Source organism: Poromitra crassiceps, assembly GCF_964638095.1.
Source record: "Poromitra crassiceps genome assembly, chromosome: 13".
Taxonomy (NCBI): domain Eukaryota; kingdom Metazoa; phylum Chordata; class Actinopteri; order Beryciformes; family Melamphaidae; genus Poromitra; species Poromitra crassiceps.
In genome coordinates this window covers 46,628,197-46,650,887 of record NC_139644.1, presented here as the reverse complement: position 1 = coordinate 46,650,887, position 22,691 = coordinate 46,628,197, and the positions used below count along the sequence as shown (strand labels likewise).

The following is a 22,691-nucleotide window of genomic DNA, read 5'->3' as shown; positions in this document are numbered from 1 at the left end:
TTTTGATGTATTGCTGGGCCCTCCTCACTCCAAGCATCTTATCTCTAGATTTGTATGTCTGTTTGACAACTGCAACAGGGCCTCTAATGAGAGGATTAGAGAAGCATGGTAGGGGGAACTTGGTAGTGATTTATCTGACATTCTGTGGTACAACTCTGCTCAGTTAATAGCAGACACCAGCTGATCCAATTTAAAGTCACTCACCGTCTTCACTACTCCAAGCATAAATTACACAAGATCTACCCTTCTGTCTCACCACTGTGCCAGGTGTCAGAGAGCACACTATCTCATGCCTTCATTAACGGGATTCTGGGCCAAAATATTTGACTGGTACTCCAAGTCCTACAAAATAACCCTACAGAGGAGGCAGAACTCGCCATCTTCGGCTGCTCAGAGTCCTCTGAACAGCCGCTCAGAGTCCTCTGAACAGCCTCCTCTGAGCAGCCTGAGGAAGGCTTGTGCCGAAACGTACGTCCATTGACTGACTGCTGCTACTGAAGGTATTAAAAAACCAAAAGGATTTATTTTGAGTGCTGGTATACTATAGCAAGACTGTGACAACGTGACAATGCTCTTCTAAACACATCGGCTACTATAATATATTTCCCTGCATATCATACTGAGATTAGATCGGTATTAAGTTTGGACAGACTGGAATCGATTGCTTTTTTTGCTGTATGTGTTTTGTATGCTCCACCAAGACAGTGATTCCATGCTCCAATGGGTATCAGAACTAGTTTCAATAAAAAGCAATGCAAGGAAAATGAATTCATACTTTCTTTGATGACTGTGTTGGCTGGACTCTGCACTGTGTTGACAGCCACCCCTCCAGCTGCGGTGGCTCCCTGAGGCTGGCCCAGCTGGGGAAGAGAAAGCACTGGTGCCAGCGTGGTCTGCGCTCCTGCCGGGCCCTGGAGCCGGGCGGTCTGCCCTCCTGTCGGGCCCTGGAGCTGGACGGTCTGCGCTCTTGCAGGGCCCTGGAGCAGGAAGGTCTGCACTCCTGCCGGGCCCTGAAGCCGGAAGGTCTGCACTCCTGTCGGGCTCTGCAGCTGGACGGTCTGCGCTCCTGCCGGGCCCTGGAGCTGGACAGTCTGCGCTCCTGCCGGGCCCTGGAGCTGGACAGTCTGCGCTCCTGCCGGGCCCTGGAGCTGGACAGTCTGCGCTCCTGCCGGGCCCTGGAGCTGGACTGTCTGCGCTCCTGCCGGGCCCTGGAGCTGGACGGTCTGCCAGCTCACCTGGCCCTTGGGGCCTACAGTTGGGTAGAGCTGGATGAAACGCAGCTGCTGGCCATCCCCTGTCTGCATGTTGGGCGTCGCACCCGTTGAGGTGGTGAGCACCTGCTGACCCTGCCACGTAGGAGCCTGGACTACTACAAACTGTCCCTGACTGCCTGCAGCAGCAGCTGTTGGTGGTGACAGCAGCTGTGTGTTCTTGGCGGTGTCTCCTCTTCTCATTATGGCTGCTTGCCAGCGTTTGGCGGTGGAGGTCAGAACGCCTTGGTTCAGGTCCTGCTGGTGTGGTTGTTGTTGGTCGGCAGGTGAGTCATTCTCTCCTGGGGCGTCGATTCCACTGCATGTGGCTGCTGACAAGACAAGAGGAGACAGCTGCTGAGAGACACAGGACAAGAATAAGACAAGAGGAGACAGCTGCTGAGAGACACAGGACAAGAATAAGACAAGAGGAGACAACTGCTGAGAGTCACAGGACAAGAATAAGACAAGAGGAGACAGCTGCTGAGAGTCACAGGACAAGAATAAGACAAGAGGAGACAGCTGCTGAGAGACACAGGACAAGAATAAGACAAGAGGAGACAGCTGCTGAGAGACACAGGACAAGAATAAGACAAGAGGAGACAACTGCTGAGAGACACAGGACAAGAATAAGACAAGAGGAGACAACTGCTGAGAGACACAGGACAAGAATAAGACAAGAGGAGACAACTGCTGAGAGACACAGGACAAGAATAAGACAAGAGGAGACAGCTGCTGAGAGACACAGGACAAGAATAAGACAAGAGGAGACAGCTGCTGAGAGACACAGGACAAGAATAAGACAAGAGGAGACAACTGCTGAGACACAGGACAAGAAGAAATGAAAGGAAATGGGGAAAACGGGGAAATAAGAGCTTTGCATTTCAAACAAATGTGGACATAAGGGAGCCTTTGCCGCTTTTCAACCCTCTTTGTATCATTACAATGTCGGTAGCAGGGTTTCCGTTGTCCTGTAATTAATTGCAGGACATTGTCCTGTAAAATTCACCAAAGTCCGGCAAATTAAAATCTGCAGGACACGTTGTTTTTCCTAGAGGAAACACTGGTCGGTAGTATATGCAGATGAACAGTGTTTACCTTCTCTTCGTGTTTACTGTGCCGAGAGCTCTGCATTTCCTTCCAGGCACTTCCATCTTGAAATGGCGCGTTTTGCGTCATTTGGAGACGGAAGTGAACAGATATTCTGCTCGAGGGCGCATCTTTGAACTACAGATTGTTTATTTAAAAAATGAATTGCATGCGTACATCCATGGAGATTCAATCGTATCCAGACTTTCCACCCAGGGGGGCTTGGAAGTGTTTCTCGCCTAGACAGACAACCCCAAAATGAATTAAGAATAGCTCCACAACTACCAGATTCATACGCATGAACAGGTATGGACAGCGAAGACCTCAACTAGTGCATTCCAAGTGTGTGGAACATTGTGACTGTTACTATGCCTGAGTCAATTGTGATAAACCAAAGGAGAAATGTACATTTTTATCCTCGCCTAAAATGTATTCGAGATTAGACAGCAGATAACACTATGATAACAATAATCCAATGCATAGAGAAGCCACTGAATTCATTCACCAATTCTTTGAATACACCAAATGCGAGGCTTCGAAGGAAAACCAACGAGGTATGGTAGAAACAAGCAATGACGAAGAGGACGAGGCACGGTAGGCTAGAAAGGAGGGCGCTCTGTTTCTAGTCTCATTAAAAGCTCTAAGGGCTAGCGCAGTGATACTCAACTGGCGGCCCGCGGGCCGGCGCCCCCTGTGTGGCCCGCGATGGAATAAAAAAAAAAAAATTACAGTGCACCTGAACGCAACATGCAAGATACCCGCTGAATAAGGCCATGTTCAGACTAGGAGGCCAAATCTGATTTGTGAACTTTAGTGATCTATTAATGACTTTATCCAGATTGGTTTTATGAGTCTGGACGCTCCAAATCTGATTTGTGTCACTTGTCCCAAACCACATATGGAGGTAGTTTCCAATCTGCTTTTGACTGATGTGACTTGAGTCCAGACGCGCAGATCCACCAAATCTGATTTGAACGTCACTCGCAACTCGTCATCAAATGCTTCTGCGCAGGAAAACCACGTCACCAACATACGTATTTACTGACGCCCACGTCGTTACCATAGCAACCCATGCAGATAGGCTGTTTAGGTCTGGACACACAGATGTGACTTGAGAATCAGATTTGTGGCAGTGCGGACACACTCCCAAATCAGATTTGGGAAACCAATCAAGATAATGATGATTAATGACTTTATCAGTAAATCGGATTTGCCTGTAATGTGAACATGGCCTAAGTGTCCAAATGTTCATGTCATTCTCAAGATTCAAGAGATTCAAGATTCAAGATTTTTATTGTCACTCCGTAGTACAAGTATCACGTGTGAAATTCTTGTGCTGTGGACTCCGTTTACAACATAGTACAAATATAACAGGGCATATGAGTGCAAAAACAACAAGAGACACAACAAGCAATAAGGCAGTAGAGTGATAAGACAAGTCAGAGACAGTGGCATATTCACTGCACATAGGTGCACATGTCATGTGCATACTTTAGACGTGCGTAAACATTTTAAATTCGACGTATTTGACGTACAGGTGCAAATAGCATATACCTAATTAAACATACAATTAAACATTAGACATACGTTATGGTAGCAGCTACAGTGCGGTACAGTACAGCTACTACACTATTTGTGTATGTTAAGGAGTCTCGTGGCCTGCGGGAAGAAATTCTGGCCAATACTCCACTCCTGTTATAGCATTTCAGTCTGGAATATGGAATATTTTTCAATAATCTATGATTTAACTAACTATCCGGTGTGCACAACATTGTCAGACTAAACTCCGGCTGACACCCCAAAAACCTACAATCCGCTACAGAAAAAGTTATATTGATTGTTTATTAACTGGCCCCTGGCCTTCTATCATTTCACAAAAGTGGCCCCCGGGCAAAGCAAGTTGAGTATCCCTGGGCTAGGGGCTCTGTCAGCCCTTACAGGGGCTTTGTCAGCCCTTACAGGGGCTCTGTCAGCCCTTACAAGGGGCTCTGTCAGCACTTACCTTCTTTTTTTCAATATTTTATTTTCAACTTTTCAGAACAATGCACAGACAAGACAAACGAACACGCTCAGACACGGGAAAAGAAAAAAGGGAAAAAAAACATACATTATCGACATCCAATATTGTGTGATTAGCCCTTACCTTTTGACTTGCACATCTTAGCAAAGTGGTCGTTTCCATTGCATTTTCGACATGCTTGTCCTCCCGCTGGGCAGGCTGGGTCCTCGGGAATGTGATCTCCATGACATCTGATCTCAATGTGATCTCCATGGCCACAGACATCACACATGTAGCTGGACTGTTAACACATGCTGCTAATTAGCACAGTCAACAAGAAAACGTAGGCTGACGTTTTCACAGTAAAGAAAAACTGTGTGTGAACGTGTGTGTGAACGTGTGTGTGAACGTGTGTGTGAACGTGTGTGTGAACGTGTGTGTGAACGTGTGTATGAACGTTTTTTTTTTTTTGATTGAGTTCTTTATTGATAATGAATACACAGTATATACAACATACATATATACATACACAGGCCCACCATTATCAAGAGGATAAAAACGCAATAAAGCTGACAGCTTATTTCCATTGCGGTCCTCGTGATGACTGTTATAAAATGTGTACTGTTGTGTGTATGTCTGGATGTGTGTAAGTGTGTGATAGTGTGAGTGCCACAAGCACTTGTCAGAGTCTGAGGGTAATGCGTGGGTGTGCCTGCCACGCAGGGGGGAGAATGATATGGGAAAGTGGGGCACAGTGAATAACCAATAAAAAAATAAGCATAAAATAAGATAAAAGACAATTTGTGCTATTAATAAATAAACCCATCAAATCCTAATAAAAAACATACTTTAAAAAAAAATAATCAAATAAAATAAATAAAATAAATAAAATACTATAAGATCTAATAACATGTAGGGTCGAGTGAGACACCGGCTCAGCTACTGGCTGGCCGACAACAGGTCGCCCCCCACCTCAGTCACCCTGGCTACCATCAAATCCATCCTACATGAACCTATACTGGACAATATTTTATAATATACTATAGCATTACATATCATTACCATACAATATTATATACTATATAATAATATAGATATAATATAATATATAATATAATAATATAATACCACAATATAACACAACACATTAAGTCCAGGTTCTATTTCTCCTGATCCAGTTCTTGACTTTACCTTTGAAGGAGGGATAGGGGCTGATTGTCTTAATCTCAGCTGGGAGACTGTTCCAGGCTACTGCCGCTGAATAAAGAAAGGAATTTTGGCCGATGCATCTTTTACATTTTACTGGGACCAAGTCTGTGGGGCTACCTCTAGTGCCGTGCCCATGTACGTCACTGACCTTGGTGAAGTAATGTCTAAGATATTTTGGGACAGCATTGTTAACTATCCTGTGGACCATGCCGAGTTTGATTTGTGTTACTCTCTCCTCTACTCTTAGCCACTTGAGGCTGTCGAAGTGAGACTGTAGTAGGTGAGTCCTAGGATTCAATTGTAAAATGAGTCTGACTAATCTATTTTGTGCTGTCTGGAGCCTGTTTTTCAGTGACACTGCGATGCCGGTGTACCAGGAGGAACATGCGTAGTCGTATTGACACTGAACCAGTGCTCCCGCTAGGATTTCCAGAGCGTACCTGTTGACATAGGTGGAAATCCTGGAGAGGAATTTCACTCTCTGGTTGACCTTTTTGGCTACCCTCTGCGCCATGCTCTCTCCTGATAAGGTGTTGTCCAGCACACAGCCCAGATATGTGACCTCCTCCCTAGCTGAGACCTCTACGTCTCCCACCACCACCCTAAACCCCGGAGACCTCCTCAATTTGATGGTAGAACCAAAGAGAATGGCTTCTGTCTTACCTAAGTGGAGGGACAACCTGTTATCAACCAGCCAGCAACTGATCCTGAGTAGTTCTCGGCTGAGTATGATTTCTACCTCCCCTTTATCCTGGTGTGAGACCAGTAGAGCCGCATCGTCCGCAAAGAGAAGCAAGTCACAATCACAGGCAGATTTCATGTCATTGACATATAAAAGAAATAAGACTGGACCCAAAATGCTCCCTTGAGGCACCCCGCAAGTTGGCACTTGTGACGATGACATAATGCCATTCACTTCTACCACTTGCTTCCTCCCCCTTAGGTATGACTCTACCCACCTTAGCGAAGCACTGTTAAAACCCATAGCCTTCATTTTGAATAACAGAATATCATGGTTCACGGTGTCAAAGGCTTTTTGTAAATCTAATAAAACCATTCCACAATATCTGCCCTTGTCTACTTCTGTTCTGATTTGGTCTGTCAGGTACAGCAGACATGTGTCTGTGGAGTGAGATATTCTGAACCCCGACTGATACTCATACAGGATGTTGTTTGTTGACAGGTATTCATTTATTTGTTCAAAGATGATTCTTTCCATTACCTTTGACACCGTGCTAAGGATCGAGACAGGACGGTAATTCCCCGGGTCTAATTTGTTTCCTTTTTTGTAGATAGGAATAACTCTGGCTGATTTAAGATCAGTGGGAAACTACCCCTTTTCAATGGACTTGTTTAAGATAAATGTTATACATGGAGCAATTGTCTCCGCTGCATCCCTCAACGTGTGTGTGAACGTGTGTGCGCATTTGTTTGTGTACCGTAGCCAGGTCCTCTCCCAGAGCGGGTGAGGCAGGGCTCAGCTCTCCGCCCGAGTTGTCTGAGGACGCATATATCTTTCTTTTCCTTCCATTTCCAACTATCCATCTGCTGCTGGTGCTGGTGGTGGAGGCCCGAGAAAAGGACAGTAAAAGGACAGTAATTAATATTGCATTCCTCAAGGGCAGGCAGGGTGGGTTTCCACACATACAGAAAATCATTGTATGGTTCACATCAATATGAATATATATATATATTTTTTTAGTGTTAGTTTGATGATTAATTGAATTTGAGTGTGGATGTGTTGACATGTGATGACATGATGTGCATTGTACTGCACTTGTTCCCCTCCCCACTCCCTATCCCCAGAGGTCCACAATGGAAATAAGCCTATATTGGCTTTATTGTGTTTTTAACCTAGATGATTTTTAATTGTATGTACTCCTGTTCTGCAGATGTATGCATATCTTTTTTAGAATTGTCAAATAAATCCAATCCATCAAAATGATCTCTCATTTTTCCAGCACAGAAACTTACTTAGTCTGGGTCTGGTTTTTACTCTGGTTCCCAGTCCCAGGCATCCATGTGCCACCAGCACCTCCGGCGATGGGACTTTCCTACAAGCAAACAAGCGATTGTTAGACTTGACATGCAAGCAAGCAGGCGATTGTTGGAGCCTGTGAAGTTATCTCAGAGAATCCCTTTTTCTGTCTGCCCACCAGGGGGAGCCCATGAATAAGTTTCACTGACAAAGGGACAAATTAATATCTCTTGCACTTACACAGAAGGGCCTGTGGAGGCCTGTGGAGGGCTGGTTGGTGAGAAGCTCGTGCTGGTTCATCTCGTGCTGGTTCAGCACGCGAGGGAGGTTCATCTCCTGCTGGTTCAGCACGTGGGGGAGGTTCATCTCCTGCTGGTTCAGCACTCGGGGGAGGTTCAGCACGTGGGGGAGGTCCATCTCGTGCTGGTTCAGCACGCGGGGGAGGTTCATCTCGTGCTGGTTCAGCACGTGGGGGAGGTCCATCTCGTGCTGGTTCAGCACGCGGGGGAGGTTCATCTCGTGCTGGTTCAGCACGTGGGGGAGGTCCATCTCGTGCTGGTTCAGCACTCGGGGGAGGTTCATCTCGCCGCGCGCCTTGGCCCGGGCTATGGCTTCGGCCACGATGCGGTTGGCCTTCTGCTGCGGCGTCTGCAGACGGCGCAGGCTGGGCTCGCGGCGCGCCTTGTGTGATCTGCTGGGGTAGAAGGCCCGGGGGGAGGCGGTGCTGAAGGCCCGGGGGGAGGCGGTGCTGGTGGTGGTGGTGGTGGAGCCGGTGGTCGAGGGGTTGATGACCATCACCACAACAGAGACCGTGCCGCCGGCCGAGGTCGCCACGCTTGTCTGGGAAATGGTGGAGTGTTAAAAAAAGTTATTATGGATTCTGTTAAGACTTTATAAGAAAGATCAAGAGTCACCCTAAAGCCCCCCACACATGATGCAGGGGAGCACAGCTCTGCACCCCCTAAAGCCCCCCCACACATGATGCAGGGGAGCACAGCTCTGCACCCCCTAAAGCCCCCCCACACATGATGCAGGGAAGCACAGCTCTGCACCCCCTAAAGCCCCCCCACACATGATGCAGGGGAGCACAGCTCTGCACCCCCTAAAGCCCCCCCCCCACACTAGGGCTGTTCGATTTGGCCTAAAAATTAAATTGACGATTTTTTCTCTCAAAACTCGATTTCGATTTTTTTTATACTATTATACTCCTCTAAACATTTGTTGCCTTGCAGGGCTCTTTTTTTCATAAGTGACAAATTACGCTTTTACTCTGAAGGCAGAACAACCCAACTTCCTGTTTTAGCCTAACTTGCTATGCCTAACTTCCTGGCTGTTGCTTGCTAACCTGCAGTCACTTGACACTGGTGGACTTTTGGAGGCGAGTCCTCGTTACTCGGTGGCCTCACATGTTGTGATGTGAACTAAAGGCAACATTTCAGCGTCCAGTGATAACGTCTTTGTTTGTGTGTGCGCTTGTGTTTGTTGTGGTAATCGTTATCTTGCACAGCCCGCCCTGCAGTGCAACATGCTGCTCAGTGCTCACACACTGCTTTTTGGAGGGGTTGAAATAAGTTCATTGCTGCTGTCTTTAGTAGCCAGCAGTAGTCACAGCCTCCCAGAGAGACTTTACAGCGAGGAGAAAGGACGAGTAGTGTCATGTATGTCGATTTTACGATTTTCACTTTTTTAACATCGTCCTAACTAATTAATTCGATTACGATTCAAAATCGATTTATCGAGCAGCTCTACCCCACAGATGATGCCGGGGAACAGCACCCCCTAAAGCCCCCCCCCACACATGATGCAGGGAAGCACAGCTCTGCGCCCCCTAAAGCCCCCCCACACATGATGCAGGGGAGCACAGCTCTGCACCCCCTAAAGCCCCCCCCCCATGATGCAGGGGAGCACAGCTCTGCACCCCCTAAAGCCCCCCCACACATGATGCAGGGAAGCACAGCTCTGCACCCCCTAAAGCCCCCCCACACATGATGCAGGGGAGCACAGCTCTGGGCCCCCTAAAGCCCCCCCCACACATGATGCAGGGGAGCACAGCTCTGCACCCCCTAAAGCCCCCCCCCAAACACATGATGCAGGGGAGCACAGCTCTGCGCCCCCTAAAGCCCCCCCCACACATGATGCAGGGGAGCACAGCTCTGCACCCCCTAAAGCCCCCCCCCACACACATGATACAGGGGAGCACAGCTCTGCGCCCCCTAAAGCCCCCCCACACATGATGCAGGGGAGCACAGCTCTGCACCCCCTAAAGCCCCCCCACACATGATGCAGGGGAGCACAGCTCTGCACCCCCTAAAGACCCCCCCCCCCCCATGATGCAGGGGAGCACAGCTCTGCACCCCCTAAAGCCCCCCCACACATGATGCAGGGAAGCACAGCTCTGCACCCCCTAAAGCCCCCCCACACATGATGCAGGGGAGCACAGCTCTGCACCCCCTAAAGCCCCCCCACACATGATGCAGGGGAGCACAGCTCTGCACCCCCTAAAGCCCCCCCCCCCCCACACATGATGCAGGGGAGCACAGCTCTGGGCCCCCTAAAGCCCCCCCACACACATGATGCAGGGGAGCACAGCTCTATGGGGCGAGAGCGGCACTACTCAACGAGCGCTCCACTTGGCGTCGCGCACCGTTTGAATTTGCCACCTTGCACTGCGCTCAAAGTTCAAATTGTATAAACTTTGACCTAGTCACCACTGAGCTTTGTCCGCTCTACCTCGCGGTGAGAGAAGAGATTGCTTATCATGTGGAGGCAGCTTAAAGCTCTCTGAGGTTCTGGAGGTCTACCTGAGGCTGCTTATCATGTGGAGGCAGCTTAAAGCTCTCTCTGAGGTTCTGGAGGTCTACCTGAGGCTGCAGCAGCATTTTGAGCAGCACTCCCTGTCCTCCTTGGCGCTGAGAGATTTGGTGGCCGGGGTTGCCTCTTCTTGAAACCAACTGGTCCTGTAAGAGCACAGAGAGGAGGACAGCTCACATCACATTCTTCATTTGATCAAAAACAAAGCGGAGAGGATCTTGAAACAACAGAGCGTTTTAAACTAAAGCTGCGTTCCCACCGACCTATTAAAGTTTTTCGCTGGCGTCGAGTTTACATACAAAGTCAATGCAAACGAGCGATTGAGCGTATATTCGCCTGGGAGAAAAATCGCTGGGCGTCCGAGCGGCAGAGACAGAGCGATAGGGAGAAAATACGCTCGTCGCCCCAGATGAAATATCCCAAATAAAAATACGCTGGCATCAGTCGCTCGCTGTTCAACGCTGATTGGCTGCCGTGTGAGAGTGAGTCAAGGATCACACTGGCTTGGAACAAACCGCTGGTTTATTGTGTGGCAACAAACCACATTGACAGGCTGACAGCTGACATGAAGTGAAGTCTGTCCTACCGGTATGGAGCTCGCATTAGGAGCACGCTGATAGGCTTTAGCTTGTAAACAATGACGGTGGCTCGTAGTGGACAAACATCATGACATTGTGTAACGTTATAGCCCCCACATGTCCGTCAAATCGTGTGCCTGTTGATGAGCGATTTAAACAGAGCGACAGAGCGATTCCAAAGGGTTGAATCAAGCGACAGAGCGAAAAATAAATATCTTGGTGTGAACACAGCTTAAGCACAATGAAGCTATCACTGCCAGACTTTTAGATGGTACAATGTCTGATAGGGATGCACCGATATGAAAACCTTGGCCGATACGATAACAGATATTAACATTGCTGTTATGGCCGAGGAAACCGTCCTCGTGTAAAGTGCCCCTTAGAAGTTAAAGACCCCCTAAAGTCAAAACTCTGTTTTTCTTCATGTTCTTACAGTTTAATGTTTGAGTTTCACTGTGCAGAATGATGTATGTGCAGAGTTTGACACTAGAAGCTGTTTCCACAATCATCTTCTGAAAGTGAAATGTTCCTCAGAGCTCACTGAAAAGGCCGTTTTCAACAAGCAAGATTTGTGACATCACGAATCTTGGAGCCAATTCGCTGTCCAGTATTCTGCAGTTAAAGCCTCAACACATTCTCACTCCCAACTCGTCATAAGCCACTTCTAAACATGAAGTCTGGACCATTGTCGGTTAGTCCAGGCAGGTTATTTGCCAGTTTGACTCTTCTAGACATGAGGGATGTTTGTTTAGAAACATTGGGAAATGGCCAGGTTTTTTTTCTAAGGATGGCGAGTAGAGTGGGTGGGGGAGCGCATGGGGGAAGGGGAGGAGTGGGGTGCAGACGAGGGGAGCCTGAGGCAGGAATTGGCAATTGGCATTTCGGATACAGAAAAGACGACCAGGGGTTTTGTTAAAGATGACGGCTCCTCTGCAAAACCTGCCGACAAGCAGCTCCAACCTACTTCAACATCTGCGTCATCACCATTCAGCTTTACATGCCGTGCACTAAAACTGAGCAAAATAACATTACATGATTACAAATGAATAATAATAAAACTAAAAGGCATGGACGACAGTTGATGATAACACTAAAGTGTTTTACCCACATTCTTCATATTTCCTCTAAAGAAAATAAATACAGAAACTGGACAAAAAAAAACAATATAGTTCATCAAGAGAATTGCAGACAGATCCTACAGCCTTTAGGCTCTTTCACACCGGCCTTGAAAGCCGAAAAATAGGATTCGCGCCTCTGATGTTAAAGTCGTGAACGCGCTTTGGTGGATAATTGTTTTACGCCTTTTGTCCCGCCACGGTAGGTAGTAACAGCGAGCCGGAAAAGGTGTGAATGGTCAGCTCATTCATAAAAAAATTACAGGGGAAATCACCTCATGTATCAAGAAAGTGCACGAGTGAAAGTAAAAAAAGTAGCCTATACAATCATGACTGCAGGGGCGCCAGGAGGAATGCTCCGTGCGGTTAGGCTTTATGCTCAAACGATGTTGACATTAGTAGGTAAAATTAACGGATATAATAATAAGCTTCAGAGGGCTATAGCTGTCTGTGGCGAGTTGGTCTGAGGATATTCCCTCTCGAAATCAGCTCTGTGCATTCCCTTACAAAAACTACTAACGTTAATTAGTCATGTGCATTTATAGCCTATACTATTCCCCCGAGAACGTTATGCAGACTGCAGCTGTTTGATATGCGGGCAGTCGTGTATCATTCCAATTTTAGTAGGACACCATATCGATCTGCCCGCCCACCATGCGAGTGCACCTATCCTCCCTGCTCAGCGGACTAGGAGGAGGGAAGTCTTGTTGTTGAATGAATTCGTTCATCATACAGTAACCTAGGCTACACTAACCTATGAAAATATTCATTTGGGCTAGGAGGAGCTGTAAATCCCTCCGCTCGCCTTTCAATCCGGGAGCAGGGGATTTCACCTGAAAGTACACTGCAGCATGGGAATGTGGCCGTGCTGCTTGGCTCTGTGTGAAAGCAATTTCTGTGGCGAGGGTGCGAGCTTTGCGGGACTCATAAACTGCAATTTTTGCGCGATCTGTGTGTGAAAGAGCCTATAGACTATGTTTTGTTCCAAAGGGAAATACCACCATGAATGTTTAAACAAAAGAGGTAGCTGAGATTTCATTCCAAAGAGAGATACAGTGAGACTTTGTTTATTTTTATTTATTATTTTGGACTGTAATATTTTGGTCACTGTATTATTTGTCTTCCGAAAAGCAGCAACTGTTAAAAATTGTGGGGGAAATACAATAAAACCACTAGGTAGTATATAAAGAATGCTCATTCGATTTTTATACGTCCATAATAATAATCGTGAAACAGTGATAATCGTGTTTTTTAGACTCTATAATCGTACATCAAAATTTATAATTGCATCCCTAACTCAAAGTGGGAGCTCCGACTTGAAAACTGGGAGAACCCATCTAGAACCCCACCACTTGGCTGGGAATCAGTTGTCTGATGTCACACAACAATGGCCGCAACCATGGAGTATGTAGTCCATGTGCCGAAATAAAATGTATAATTGAATCTGTTACCTTATGCGCCGTTGCTGCTCCTCGTTTTCGTTTAAATATACAAGGAGGGTGCTCCGCTCGTTGTTAAGCTGTCTTGCTATTTCCCAAACAAAAAAAGTTTGTCGCGGTCCGCCATTTTCTTGCTTGCATCTTGCCTCTTTGCACTGGAATGCTTTGAATGTGGATGTGGGGGGTGGGACTTTTCCACTGGGAAACACACGTCCCAGTTGTCGGGACTGTGGAGGGAAGCGACACAGTTCCAAACGGGGCTATCTACGTCCCTGCTTGAAGTTGCTCACAACAGAAATAACATACAATGTGTGTGAGTAATGTGAAAATAACATTTAAATATCACCCACCTGCTCTGTGTAAGAGCACGTCCAGCAGCTTTCGTAGTCGATCTCTTGTTTTGAACAAGAAGCTTCCTTGCTGCTCGTAGTTTCAAACAGCCCAAATATCTCTTCAACAGCCGCAGTTAGTTTAGTGGACTTTATCACACAGCGACAGCAACTTTTCCTCCTGGATTATTACTGACTACTGTCCTTAAAAGCTGCAATATAACGTTAGCTTCACAGCTAATAAACCATTATAGCTTCACAGCTAAACCATACAACCATTTATCTGAGCCCAAGAGAGAGCTTCTTCTTCTTCTTCTCTGAAAGCTAAGCGCAGCCTCGGCTCCAGCTTATATCCATATCATCCGACCATATACATCATAGATAATGTTCTTTGCTCAGTTAAAGCTGTAAACTAAACTTTAAAAGGGGAAACAGAACACCATGGTGCTCCGCACAAGAACGCTTGCACACCAGTCGCCATCTTGCGCGACGTCGAGCAGCAGTGAATTGCCAGATCTCGCGAGAGAAACAAGCAAGCAACAGCTGCGAGACAGTAACCTCGCGTCACCAGGCTCTTCTCGGCGAGAAAGAGCCTGGCCTCCCTTTACAAGTGATTTTGTCACCCTGCCTGTTTCCGGCCCAGAGCCCGCCCTAGACAGGAAACAACAGCGGAAATAGCTCGTTAACTTGACAATCAGACACAACGAATAAGAAAATAAAACGGCAAACAACAAAACAAAAGATGGACGTACCAAACAAAGTTTTTGAAGAAGTTCTTGTAGAAAGATCGCGGATTCACAATATCACATTTTAAGCCAATACAGAAGCTTTACTTTTCAAACAAACACACACAGACACACACACACACAAGGAAAACACGCAAAAATAAAGACAGCCTAAGCCTACATAATAGCCTACACAAAACACAGTCTTAACTGAGTGGCATAGTAGACTCGATGGCTTCGGCTTGATCAATGCTCTATGTTGTTGATGCAGGTTCAGGCTTTATTGGCTGGGCTATGAGCAACAGTCATCCATTTTATGACCTCAGCAGGGAGGATTTATGACATCACCGAAGATGTCACAATGTGTATGCATAAGTGACATCAGTTCACAGACATCATCAGTGATTTATGACATCACTGATCACATTTCTATAAGCGTGTGAGCGTGTGATCTCACAGTGTTCATGAGTGACATCACACTTTTTTGTGTGATGTCGCACCAATGTCATCACTGGTGACATCACGATGATGACATCACAATTTCTCGAGTGACTGTTGACTGTGAAAGTATTGCGCACGACATGCGCACCTATGTGCAGTGAATATGCCACTGTCTCTGACTTGTCTTATCACTATACTGCCTTATTGCTTGTTGTGTCTCTTGTTGTTTTTGCACTCATATGCCCTGTTATATTTGTTATATTTGTACTATGTTGTAAACGGAGTCCACAGCACAAGAATTTCACATGTGATACTTGTACCATGGAGTGACAATAAAAATCTTGAATCTTGAATGTGGTTTGGATCCGTCAGAACTCTATTTGCCAGGTTGACTGTCAGGTGACTTTGTTTTCGAAGATGGACTGAAGTGTCGGGTAATCCTTTCTGCCGATCACCTTCATGGCAGTTTTTACCATCCTCATGACTCGATTTGAGCTGTACAGTGAGAGTCCCAAACCATGTGGCCATGCCATATCTAATCAAGCTTTCTAGTACGGCGTTATAGAAAGTGGACATGATGCTGGAGCTCACGCCGAACAGTCTAAATCTGCGCAGAAAGTGGAGACGTTGAGCCAGCTTCGCGCACAAGTAGTCGACATGCACGTTCCATTTAAGCATGTTGTCCATCTGGATCCACAGATACTTATATGAGCTGACCTGCTCAATTTCACTGTCAGCAATTACCACTGGCTCTCACCGCCCTAGGATCAAAGATAATTTATTTAGTTTTCTTTGTGTTTAAAATAAGGTGGTTGCTCGAGCACCATGTTTCGAATTTAGATATCTCCCTATGGTACACCAGAGGGCATTCATCGCCACGCAGCAGGCTGATGATGGCGGTGTCATCAGAGAATTTGATTACAGAGTTGCTTGGGTGGCTGCTTCTACAGTCGTTAGTGTACGCTGTAAAGAGGAAAGGTGAGCTCACACTGCGGCACACCAGTGCTGCAGGATTTGGTGCAGGAAAGAGCAGAGTTCACCTTAACCTGTTGAGACCTTTGAGTTAAGAGAGAATAAAACCAGTTTATAATAAAAGGGTTTGCATTCATTTCATTATGTTTCTGGATGAGCAGGAGAGGTTGCAGTGTGTCAAAAGCTGAACTAAAATCAGCAAATAAAATACGAACATAAGCCTTAGGGTCTTCTAAGTGCTTGCTGATTAAGTGTGACACACAGACCACACAGCATCTTCTGTGCTGTACCCCGAAATGCTGTGGTCTGTATGACATCATCTGTGATTTATGACCTCATCACTGTCTGTGGCATCATCAGTGATCTATGACATCACTATAGTGGTGGTGATAATAAGACATCACTATAGTGGTGAAGGGATTCTTCACCGAAGGCCTCATCGAAGCGGCAGCCATCGAACAGCGAGGGAGGTCAGCGCACGGCACGAGGGCTGAGAGGTCCGGGAACACGGCGGTCGAAGAGGAGAGTGAGGTGGCCGGAGGGAGGAGCATTGAGGAGGGGGTGGACCCCAGAGTCTACAATTTGTGTAATATTCTGTGAGAGGCAGCAATATGCCACGGGCCACCGTCAGCATGGGTGTGTGTGTGGCCGCATGCGTGTGTTGGGTGTGTTCGTGTGACAAATAAAGACGGGATTGTCCGTCCAGTTCTTCTTCTTCTTCTTCTTCTTCTTCTTCTTCTTCTTCACATATGTGGATTTCTGAAATGCAGGATGAGCAGCAGCCCACTCTGCCTCTGCCACCCTACATTGCCTCTGCCCCCCCCCCCATTGCCCCCCTTTAGCTAACTGACATGAAAACAAACACACACCTTCATACACACACACACACACATGGTCTCCATTCCAAATTTCAGCATTCGATGGTAAAAACTGTGCCCGATAAAGGGTTTTGTGGAGGGACCAACCAACCAAGTCACAGAAACAAGCACCAATTCCCAATAACTGCAACCACATATGCAAATTTCCGAAATGTAGGATGTAGGAGGCGGAGCAGCCCACCCCTGCCTCTCTCTGCACCCTGCATTTTTAACCCCCCCCCCCCCACACACACACACACTCCCCCGTTTAGCCAATCGGCATGAACACAAATACACACCTTCTCACACACAAACACACACGGACACACAACGTCCATACCAAATTTCTGCCTCCATAGGTGAAAACTGTGCCCGTTAAAGCATGGTGAACCTTTTGTGGACTGACAAACCAACAGAGTGACAAATAGAGAGAGCAAAGATCTCACAATGTCTATGACATCATCAGTGGGTATGACAGGATCAGTCACCTGTGGCCACCACTCGACACCCCATGACACACACATCGCCCAAGTTGCTTGAGTGATGTAACTCGAACAAAGTTAAAAACTAAGTTTATTGAGCGCGCAAAACACGCAAATTAAACTAGAAATAACTGTGCAAAAAGGCCTAGTTTATGTGTGTGTATGTATGTAGACATTGTGACGTCATCAGGGACATATAAGGAGTGATGTCATAAATCACTGATGATGTCATACCAACTGATGTCACAATAATGTAAGGTTATACATTGGACGACCCACAGCCCATGAACTTGCTGCAACAACATGGAACATGGACCAAGCTCCTCCATCGTCCAGGTGCCCAAGCCGCCTCCCAACAGATCGCTAAAGAACCTACAGAAGAGGCGGCAGCAGCAGCGACGCAGGGAACAAGCAAAGACGGTCCAGGCTGAAATAGCTCAGTTTGAGAACAGGAGGAATTTGGTTACTTCTGGTTTTGCTTTCTCCTCAAGTGGTCAGTCCCTCCCTGCAGATTTCCCCATAGACAGCAGTAGCCAGGGCTATGAGGTTGCTGGAGGGGGGCCTAAGATGATACTGCAATCCAACAGCGAGTACATCCAGAGGATCCGACAGAGGCTGGAGGAGGATGGCGTGGAGAGAGAGAAACGCAGACGCAAATTCCTGGTGGAGCAGCTGAAGGCCCATGAAGCTCAGGAGGAGGCGCACCGTGAGGAGCAGCTGGTGAAGCGGCTGACACGTCAGACCCAGGAGGAGCAACGGCTGATTGTGCAGCTCCTCCAGATGCGCAAGGAGAAGGATGTGATCCGGGACAACCGCCTGCTCCGAGAGCGTCAGTACCAGCAGCGGAGAGAGAGGGATATCCAGGAAGATCTGGAGAGCAAGGCGGCTTTGGCTCAACAGGCTTTGCTGGACCACGCTGAAGAGATCAGGAAAGAGCTTGAACTGTATAACAGGATTGCTGCTGAGCGTGCTCAGAACAGACACAGGAAGCACTTCAAGAGCTGCCAGGAGATTTTGGACCAGTTAGTGGACCTGGCTACCAAGATTGGAGAATACCGCCTGCTCACTGGAAATATGATTCCAGAGAAGCTGATAAGGGAGTGGAAGCATTTGCTGATCAGTGGTCTTCCTCTGTATGAGCCGGTGACTAAGGAAAGGCAGCAGCTGGGGTTTGAGTCCTCCACCCCGCTAGACCCTGTAGAGCTTGAGAAGCAGGAGACTCTCAACAATCAAGACTATGATGCATACACCAACATGGTAGGTGAGTGGGCGTGGCCAGAGGAAGCAGGGGAGACCAAGCCCGCTCCAGGCAACAACCCGATTCTTGGACACGTTGTCCTGCGGTTGAGGAACATTGCTCATCCACCCACCCTGGGCACCTCATCTCCTTCCTTCCCTCACTTCTCCCTGAAGGCCTGTGTCCTAGGCAAGCTCTCCTCTGGCAAGACCAGCTGCCTGGCCAAGATCCTTAAAGCCTATGGTATCCATGTCTTATCAGCTGACACACTCATCCAGGAGGCATTGGTTGCTTACCAGAATGGAGAGGAGGAGGTCCAGCATTGCCAGATACATTTAATGGTTTCCAGCATAAAGACTGTTCAAAAACGTCCAAAACGCACACAAAACCGCAAAGGCTTTGTAAACCCACCCAAGCCCAATACAATGGATGCAGAGAGCAGTGGGTTACCTGCCAGTGAGACCACAGAGCAGCAGAAAGAAAAAGACACTGAGAAAAAGGAGGTCAAATCCTCCACATCACTGAAATCTGGTCTGGACCATCATCTGTCTGCACGGGCCCTGCAGGGAGCAGCTGCAGAGAAGGAGCTAAGGAAAGGCAAAGCCATCTCTGATGAGCTACTGGTGGACATTGTAGTAGAAGCTATCAGGCAGCTCCCAGCTTATTCAGGTTGGATCCTGGATGGGTTTCCAGTGGACCTCAACCAGGCCTACCTTCTGGAGAAAGCCCTGGGTGGGTCGGCAGAGCTATGGGATGGGGCTGTGAGCAGCAGGACTAACCTGGCCATCAAACCTAATGTGACCAAAAAGCCCCCAGCCGCTGCACTGGACCTGGCTCTGCTGCTGGATATTTCTGATGAGTGTGTCCTTAGGCGTGCAGCCAAACAGACGTGTAAAGCAGAGAGTGTGGAGGAGCCAGTGGTGCTTCCAGCAGTGGAAAGATCTCCAGTAAACTCAACCCAGGACGCTGTGACTAACAATTCTGCTGTGATTGCTGCTGATACTTTTGCTGCTGATACTGGTATGTGCACTGATATTGCTACTGCTGCTGCCACAGCCTTCTGTCCCAGAAACAAGAGCTTGGAGAAGGCACAGATACAACACAGGATCACAGGTTTCCAGGACACCTGGCCAAAACTAGAAAAGTGGTTTGGTGGGAAGCAAAGCATTTTGGTCCATCTTGATGGAGATGTGGAGGAGGAGGAACTTTACAAGAAGGTGGTGTCTGTCCTGCAGCGGGTTATGAGACAAGAACAGAAAGCTGCTCCTCCTGTTGACGATCTAGTGTCGGACAATGCGAAAGCTCCACACACCTCTCCCTCAGCCACAGCTCCACATCCAGACCAAACCCCGGTCCTCACGGAGTCCCATTCCAGCCTCAACCAGGAAACCACCCAAAGTATCAAGTCGCATTCCCCGTCCAACACACAGTCCCCTAGAGGTGGAGGAGGACATTCCAGGAAGACATCAGTCAGCTCTGAGTCCCATGAAGACTCTCAGAGTGTCTGCAAGAGCCTGCCTGAGTCTGCTCCTCCTCACCCAGGCTCACCTAGCTGGGTGTATGTGGATGAACTCCTGCCTATGGGGCTACCATACCTGTGCCCGTATTGGGACACAGTGTGTGATTCATATGTGAGCAACGTCAAGACTGTGATGCAGAACCTGCGCTCAGAACATATCCTTATCATTCACCACCTATTCGACATCAGAGAGGACTATAATCATTACTTGGCGCGTCCAGACATGAAGCAGGAGTTTGTTTCTCAGTGGCAGAGGGACTACAACAGCATCCCTGATGACATGAGAGATGACGATGATACCAAGGCAGAGCTGCATCAGAGACTGGATGACCTGCGCGAACATCTGCAGGACATTAGTGACAAGCGCAAGGAGGAGGATGAGAAAGAGAGGGCTGCTCTCATGGAGGACGGGTGGCTGGAAGATCATACTGCTGTTCTCATCAATCACTACTCTACACTCATGCAGGTGGAGATGGACCGTTTCCAGGACACCCTGTGCATCCTCACGGACTATTATCTGGGCATGTACAGACAGGCGCTGCCTGCGCCGCCCTCAGACTTCATCTGTATCCCCCTACTGGACATCACAGACATGGAGGTTCAGAAGGAGAGTCCTGAGCGAGATGATGAGGGAGATGATGGAGAGGACAAGAGAAAAACAAAAGTTATTCCCCTCCTCCCTAGACATCCTCCCCCTCCAGAAGTTGTGTCCAAGCCCAGTAGCCAGCAGCAGGCAAAGCCTGAGAAGCTATCTGACGAGAAAATGATCTCCAACATCTATGAGATAGCACTCGCATCCATCAGCAACTTGATGTCGGAAAACGCAAAGCAGAGGGAGGTGGTGAGTGAGGGGGAGGAGAGGACGGGAAGGGCCTCACGGGCCTCTTCAAGTGCCATAAAGGATAAAAACAAGAAGTCAGGGGAAAAGATAAGTGAGGAGAACCAGAAACAAGAGAAGGAGAAGACGGGGAAGCCCTCACAGGCCACAAAGGATAAAAAGAAGTCACCGGCGGAAAAGAAAGCTCCCCTCTCCCCGACCCAACAGCCAAGCCCTGAAAACTCAGAGGAGATTGAGAAACGAGTTACAAGTACAACTAAGATATACAAGATACACAAGGAGTATGCTGCAGCCTTGGATCCTGAGGAGCATGCAGTAAAAGTACGTATTGACCTGGTCAGAGGTTGTGCTCTGGTGGTGGTGCACTCTCTGCAGACCAGAGCAGAGCAGACCTTTAGCGACATGGAGAACTGGCTATCAGCACATTATCTTGAAGAAATAAACAGTATTGACCAACTAGCAGAAGTGGTACGCCACCACATCGAGTCTGGCGTGAAGCTACAGAATGAGCTGGTGTTGGAAAGCACTGACTTCTATGTGAATGGAGACCTGCAGGTGGTGGCTAACCCTGCTACCCCTCCCCGCCCTGCCCCTATGGAGAAATCCACACACACCACCCTGACTGTGGTTCAGCTGCAGTCACTGTACCAACAGCTTAGCAACATGGCTCCAACAGGCCTGATGTCCGGTGCTGAGTTCTCCGTTGTGCTCCAGGACATCATCTCTGTGGGCATTGGCAGTGACTCCTTGCCCGAGCCCTGGATCAACATGGCTGAAACACAGTTGATGGAGATGATCTCTCTACTCTGTCAAGACTCTGAGCTGTTAGACTGGCGTCAGTTCTTGCTCAGTGCTGCCCTCCCCTGGCCAGTTCCCTCCGTAACGCAGCTGCTGGTCGTGTTGCGGCACTTCCAGACAGCAGATGCCAACAACACAGGCTATATCAGCGAGGAACAGTACCTAAAGAGTGAGCTGTGGTTTCCTAATGAGAGAATCCAGCCTGTCCCCGAAGACCCGTCCGAGCCTCTGCCTTATGACCGCCTGGCAAACCTATGCAAGTTCTTTTTCCAGTTGTTTGCTGAGCACACTTTCTCCCCTCCTCGTCTGAACTACGTGTCCATGCTGCAGTACCTGGCGGCCCACCCTGACAGCCCTGCCCTGGGCTTCATCAGAGTACTCAGCGTGGTGCTGGGACAACATCTCAAGCACCCCTCAACCGGCAATCTGGTCAACTGTATGCCTGACATTGAAGAGACTGCAGAGTCCGAGTCCTCAGAACTAGAGGGAGAGCATGGGCAAGAGACTCTCGGTGGATCAAGCAGTTTGTTGGGGTTGCAGGGAGTGTCCATCCCTGCTCTCCTCACTGTCATCTGCCACAAAGGCACCAAGATGAGAGGATACAACCGCTTCCTTCCAAGCTGCGAGAGCCGGGATGAGCACACTGAGAACCTGGTGCGTACATTCAGAGAGTTGGGCTACAGGCCTGAAGACCATATTCCATTCTCAGTCCTCTCTCAGCATCCTTTCACCCAGGGCCTGATGGAGGGCTCAACACGCCACCAGCTCATAGACATCCACAGTGTGCTGCAGGCCCATCAGGATGAAGGAGAGGTGCAGAGCTAGCTTGACCATTTGCTGAACGATTGGACATACAGAACGTTTTCTCCACATCCATGGCTTGGCATTCTCTTTCTGCACAGAATTATATGGTTGAAAATAAATTATTTCAGCAACCTGGACACTTTCTTTCTTTTGTGGAGACAGATGGGCAGACAGAAATACATATGGACAGACCCTCTTATAGACGGCTCGGCCCCTAGTGG

At 48.1% G+C, this 22,691-nt stretch overlaps 2 protein-coding genes across 3 annotated transcripts in view; one reads left to right on the top strand and one right to left on the bottom strand.

The window, feature by feature from the left end:
- LOC310787421 (uncharacterized protein) overlaps window positions 1–14,124 on the bottom strand; it is a 39,233-nt gene extending 25,109 nt beyond the window's left edge. The window contains exons 1-7 of one of the 2 annotated variants that reach the window (XM_083648832.1): window positions 13,819–14,124; window positions 10,387–10,482; window positions 7,766–8,365; window positions 7,522–7,601; window positions 6,987–7,104; window positions 4,483–4,639; window positions 776–1,582 (exon numbers count right to left, since the gene is read on the bottom strand). In XM_083648832.1, coding sequence (XP_083504958.1) covers window positions 776–1,582; window positions 4,483–4,639; window positions 6,987–7,104; window positions 7,522–7,601; window positions 7,766–8,365; window positions 10,387–10,404 — 1,780 coding nt within the window. In that variant the 5' untranslated portion in view covers window positions 10,405–10,482; window positions 13,819–14,124. The remainder of the gene's footprint in view (window positions 1–775; window positions 1,583–4,482; window positions 4,640–6,986; window positions 7,105–7,521; window positions 7,602–7,765; window positions 8,366–10,386; window positions 10,483–13,818) is intronic. The other variant, XM_083648833.1, reaches the window with a different exon arrangement.
- A 3,453-nt stretch (window positions 14,125–17,577) lies between these two features.
- On the top strand, window positions 17,578–22,491 carry LOC310788600 (sperm flagellar protein 2-like; the record flags this gene model as incomplete). The annotated part of the gene is made up of 1 exon (XM_083650129.1): window positions 17,578–22,491. The coding sequence occupies one exon, from the start codon at window positions 17,578–17,580 to the stop codon at window positions 22,489–22,491; it is 4,914 nt and encodes a 1,637-aa protein (XP_083506255.1).
- Window positions 22,492–22,691: the final 200 nt, after the last annotated feature.